The sequence below is a fragment of the Lontra canadensis genome, unplaced genomic scaffold (genome assembly GCF_010015895.1).
Source record: "Lontra canadensis isolate GAN:19392208 unplaced genomic scaffold, GSC_riverotter_1.0 scaffold102, whole genome shotgun sequence".
NCBI lineage: Eukaryota > Metazoa > Chordata > Mammalia > Carnivora > Mustelidae > Lontra > Lontra canadensis.
In genome coordinates, this window is record NW_022631096.1 from 6793299 (window position 1) to 6799298 (window position 6000).

Consider the following 6000-nt stretch of genomic DNA (forward strand, 5'->3'; position numbering starts at 1 on the left):
AGTGTGCTGGGCCTCTAACCCAGCCTAAATGTCTATTGGATAATTGAAGGAGTTTTTACTAACTGATCACTAGAGAAATGTATCTCAAAGACTAGAGAACACTGAGATTTGGATTTTAATCCCTATGATTGCCCAAATCTGTATTATATTGGCGTTTATACATTATCACACCTTTTAAAAAAATTTTTTTTAATGTTTATTTTAGGAAGAGAGAGGGACAGAGAGAGCGCAAGCAGGGGGAGAGGTGGTAGGGAAAGAAGGGGAAAGCAGACTACCTCTCTGAGCACAGAGTCAGGGGCAAGGTTCAGTTCCAGCACTCTGAGATCATCACCTGAGCTGAGGCCAGACCAAGGGTTGGATGCTTAACCAACTCAGCCACCCAGGCTCCCCATTCCATCTTTCTTAAAATGTGTTTAAATGTAGACATTGACCTGAAACCTTGTGTGACAACATAAATATCCTCTCAGCACAAAGTTCTGCAATATGTGTTGATTTTCTGAGCTCCATATTGGACTTGTCATGGAAACATAGTCGTCATCATCAGTTTTGCAATAAAATGAAATATAATGAAATGACCTAATTGTAGTCTCCTCTTTTCCCTCTTTCATTGCCTTTTTAAAAAATGGGGTCAAAGTCAGTACATATCATGTACTAAATGAAGTAGTCATTTCCTGAATATGCCAGATTGCCTAAATAAAAGGAATGAGATATGGAAAAAATCACTGCCGTTGCTCTATATGTTAGGAATGTGTATCTCCCCCACACCAGAACTGCTCACCTAGCAATTCCAGAAAAGAGTTCTTTTTCTTTTTAATGACCAGGAAGCGTTCTTTTCTTCATATAGGTGGAGTGGCTGAAAAATGAGGAGCCCATCGACTCCGAGCAAGACGAGAACATTGACACCAGGGCTGACCACAACCTCATCATCCGGCAGGCACGGCTCTCGGACTCAGGCAATTACACCTGCATGGCAGCCAACATCGTGGCCAAGAGGAGGAGCCTGTCAGCCACAGTGGTGGTTTATGGTAAGACCAGCCCAAAGGCCAGGAATGGATAGGGAGGATGGAAAGCAGACAAGGAGAGGGATGTGTATTTCATTACAACTTCGATTGTTTAGAGCTGAAAGGACTTCAGGGGTCATCCACTACTGTGCTCTCTCCTGCCTCTCCCACTTGGTGGGGGAGATGTGTTGGCTCTTCCCTCCAGTACTGGACTTCTGTGAGAGAGTGACATTTCCGATCCCTCTTTTAAAAAATTATTTTAAAAGTCGTTCATTTTCTCCCATCGTGTTTATATTTGAAAAGAAGCGAAGTGGGCAGCTTCTGCCTCCGACCCTTCCCAAATCCGGCATCCACCCCCATCCTCCCCAGACATGCTGTGGGCGCTTCCTCTACTGGCATAGGAAATCCACCAGAAACAAACATTACCATTTGCTGAATATCTCAGGTATCTGATAGAAGAATTTCCTAGCTATTTAAGTAAAGGTATTCCCTTTCACCACAGAAGAGCCCTGGGATTTATTTCTGAAGCACTTAAAGTAATAGAAATTCAAATGCTGGTATTTTCCTCCTATACTCTGGCTTTTCAAGTGCTTTGGAGATAATGCTGATGACTTCTTCCCATTTTTCATAATTTCCCACAGAGGAAACTCTCTGGGTCCCTCTCCTATCAGATGAGTAGACAGAGGGATAGAGACAAGCTGAGCCCCACTGTTGCCTCATGATGGAGCAGACAGTCGGGTCCGCAGGGTCTCTTGGTCCCTTTATGCCGAACTCACAACACCCGGCGCAGTGGCTTGCACATAGTAGGCAATCAGTAAAAACCTCTCTCCTTTCTTTCTCCCCTCCCCACTTTTCTCTCTCAGTGAATGGAGGCTGGTCTTCCTGGACAGAGTGGTCAGCCTGCAATGTTCGCTGTGGTAGAGGATGGCAGAAACGTTCCCGGACCTGCACCAACCCAGCTCCTCTCAATGGTGGGGCCTTTTGTGAGGGAATGTCAGTGCAGAAAATAACCTGCACTTCTCTTTGTCCTGGTGAGATATGTGTAGATTCCCTTTTTCCCTTCTGACCCACCAACACTAGTAAGCTGGTGGGAAGCACTGAGTAGAACCTTCCTTCCCAAAGTTATCCTCTCCCACCATCTCACAATGCAGCCTTTGTCCAAGATGCTGGGATAGCAAGCACCTGGGTGAGATTCCTCCATTTGGGGGCGTACATATGTTTAATATTCATTCACATGATCCTGGACACTCACCATCAACAAGCCAAAGTCTTTGAAGTATTTCCATATCACCCATGTCTAGTCAGGCTAAGCCCTCCCTTCTCTCCTTGGGTTCTCCCATCGGGTGGCACTTATATGATAACGGAGATGGCATTGTCCATGAGCACAAAGCAGGTAGCAGAAATTTGCCCCATCTTCATCACTTACCAATCAGCTAACCTTCTCGGCGTTATATTTATTTCCAGTGCAGTTGGCGGAGATCATACAATATCACAGCAGTTTCTGTTTTACATGTGGTCTGTGTTTGCCTTCCTTTCTGTAGAAGCTTCATTGACCAAATATGGCTCTTATAAGCTCTTTTGTTCATCTCTTACTGGCTCTAACCCAATTTCTACAATGAGGAATAGATGAGATGGAAGATGACTTTCTTTCTGGAAAGCGTATCCTCCCACTGAGAAATAAATTGATCCTGGGTCTCACATGCGTTATAAAACATTAACTCCAAGGACACTGGACTTGAGCCTCAGGTCTTTAAAATTTCAGATCTAGTTCCGCTCAGAGCTAAGCTGAGGCTCTTGCCAGCAGCTGATTCTTGGAGTTTCATTTTAAACTCGTATCCAGTAAACATTTATTGAGTGCTTACTATGTGCCAGGTACTGTGCAAGATACTTTTATACATGTAATGTCGTTTAACTCTGTGTTGTGAGTTTTATTAGCCCCCACTTGACAGAAACAGTAAAGTAAGGCTAAGGGATTGCCCAGGAGCCAATATGTGAACATAACCGAGACAAGTAGTCGGACACTTTGCTTCAAGTTCAGTACTTTTTAGGTTACCCTCTTCTCGACTCATTGCTCTAGATTAAAAATTACACAATCTATCTTAACCCACATAAGCGTGGTTTGACTATTCCTAGGAGGTAATGGGACAATTGCCTCCAACAGCTGCCATAATCTCTAGGGTCAATTTTTAGTGGAATTAAAATCAGTTTGTTCATTTCTACATAGAGCAGCAATCTGTGACCCACGAAATTCTATTTATGTAAGTCCTGGTATCTTGGGGTTTGACTGACCTGTTTTACTTTAATACTGTCAGTATATATAGGTTTAACTTCTTATTGTTTAGGGCTTTTAGGGCTTAAAGATAGTTCGTTCTACTCTCTGTTCTGAACTGTCCACCCACAAGGAACTGGTGATCACCCCCATATACTTTATCTGTCCATCTAAGAGGTACTTGGGCATGCAAGACTGGGAAAGAATGGGTAATGACATTATTAGCCACCCCAGGGGCACTGATCTTGCGAATGCTTGCCTAAATTCAGTAACTGGTCTCCTCCTGAAATAGGCAGAGAATTACACCACCGTTTTTGTTAGTCTCTGTCTTTAGGAAAGAAACTATGGAGAGAAGATAAACAGAATTTTTTTTTTTTTTTTTTTTGTGTGGTAGTGATGATTTCTTTAAAATCCAGCTATAAGAACAACAGCAGTCCTGGGGTGAGTCTCCTGAGAGCTGCCCGCGTCATTCTAATGGTGGTTCCTTTTGTTTCCCTTGAAGTGGATGGGAGCTGGGAAGTGTGGAGCGAATGGTCAGTCTGCAGCCCAGAGTGCGAGCATTTGCGGATTCGGGAGTGCACGGCCCCACCCCCAAGGAACGGGGGCAAGTTCTGTGAAGGGCTAAGCCAGGAATCTGAAAACTGTACAGATGGTCTCTGCATTCTAGGTAACACCTTCTGTTTCACATTTTCAGTGTTTGTCCACAACATGGAAAGAAATGTCGTGACCATTCATTTGCTCAAACACATGAGCAGAACGTGAAATCATCCTCCGAGAGCAAAAAGGAAACGAGTGAGAAGAGTAGAAAAAGTGATCCAATACATTTTTAGTAGTGACAGGGTCATTTTAAATATTGTCTCACTGTTACTTCCTTAAAGGTGCATACTTACTAATCTAACCAATAATGGTTTAAGAGAGCTGATTTCAGAAAGTGGTTAACGTTGTTTTTTAGCTCAGCAGTTCTTTTCTTTCATTAGCCACCATTTTAAAGTTTGGTGACATTCTGTTACTGATCACCATATGCTTTTATTGAGGCCAAGAATTTCGCAGCACTGTAAAGCATTTATTTTTTTATATATTTTGTATTTTATAAATTTTGTATTATATACATTTACTATATATTTTTTACTGTTTTTTATACATATATATATGTATATATATACTATATTTATATTTTAATAATCTCCAGAGACCATGGTTCTGTGGCAAAGGACATGTATTGTGACCGTTACCTTACAAATGGAGGGAAGAAATGACCCTTGAGGAGATGGGTGGTTTTGTACCAAAATAAAATGTCCAGTTCAAAACTCCCAAGCCTCTGCTCTATTCCTAAGGTTATAATATCACCATCTCCAGGTGACAGTCTGACCGGGTAAGAGAGTATGGGAGGATCAAAGCATCACATACAGGTTTTACTTTGGTGCTATTCCTTATACGAGCTTTGTGACCTGGTCATGTCACCCAACCGCTTAATTCCTCTCTGTAAGTATCAGAAACTCTGTTATTGGCAAGACTAAATGATAAAAGAATATATGTATTTCATGGCACAGAGTAGGTGCTCAGTAAATACGAATCCCTTCTTCACTTGCCGACTCAGATGAGCTAAGGTGTGTTGACTTTGCTTTTAGGTCCTTAAGAAACAGGAGATTCGGGACATACTCATTCTCTAGAACTAAGTAGCCTTCCTGGAAGATAGCCAGCAAAAAATAATATAGCTCAATAGTTGGTCACCTTTTCAGGAATATGTGTTGCTATTTAGGAAAATGACCATTTGAAGGGAATGTCTGAGTTGGATTTACTTTTCTGCATTGGTATGACTGGATAGCCTTCTGAGCAAGGATATTCAAACATGCTGTTGTATTCTCACAATAAATCTAGGTGCTTAAAACATTAGCGAAAATGATTACTACTTTGAAACGACCACTTATTGATGCCCAGAGTGCCTTTATTTTCTCAACTCCAAGTACTAAAGGCCCCACATGATTCAGTGCCAGGAACTGTATCAGAAGCGGTCTGTGAGGGCGGAGCCATGCTCTCTAGTTTTCCAGCCATTGGACTTCCTCTGAACGCCTTCTCTCTTCAAAAATGAAAGGAAATTTAACACAAACTCGGTAGCAAGAAGTTTAAGGAAATGTGTTTTTGACCATCCTTGACTACCACCACATTTTCTGAAATAGACCTTTGAGGTCTATTTTTTAACACAGAGCCATATATTTTGATACAGTTAGGACTGTGAATCTCGGCTGTCTTCTAAAGAACCGCTGACAGTATAACTCTTTGGCTACTGGCTGAATTTTAGATGATCATAGTAATAACCCTCTCTATCAACCATCGATGAGATGTGCACCTGGGGGAAATCTGTGGCTAAAACTTGGTCTTTGAGGTACTGCTGGAAGCAGACAATCGTTAGCTCTTAAGGGAAGAAAGAATTGTCAGATATGTGAATATTATCTATTCACGCTTGCACTGTGGTACACAGGCATTTGTCATTTGAGTAAGAGTTCTCTTTAGAGCTGAAAGGAATTACCAGTCCTTAAAGTGTCCTGGTCAGCCTAGACCTCAAGTCTCAAATTTGAAAGCTGTATAAACACATACACACTCACCCCTTAATACATATATACCTTATTAAATTATAAATTATATAAATTATAAATATATATATTTTATATGTACTTATATATATTTCTTTATATTTATATATAACATTTATATATAATAAACTATATATAA

General features: G+C 41.2%; 1 protein-coding gene across 10 annotated transcripts in view; it reads left to right on the forward strand.

The window, feature by feature from the left end:
• UNC5D (unc-5 netrin receptor D) overlaps nucleotides 1-6000 on the forward strand; it is a 529170-nt gene that overhangs the window by 423594 nt on the left and 99576 nt on the right. For 6 of the 10 annotated variants that reach the window (XM_032838130.1, XM_032838133.1, XM_032838131.1 and 3 more), the window contains exons 5-7: nucleotides 845-1025; nucleotides 1865-2032; nucleotides 3773-3937. In XM_032838130.1, coding sequence (XP_032694021.1) covers nucleotides 845-1025; nucleotides 1865-2032; nucleotides 3773-3937 — 514 coding nt within the window. The remainder of the gene's footprint in view (nucleotides 1-844; nucleotides 1026-1864; nucleotides 2033-3772; nucleotides 3938-6000) is intronic. The other 4 variants (XM_032838136.1, XM_032838137.1, XM_032838139.1 and 1 more) reach the window with 1 other exon arrangement.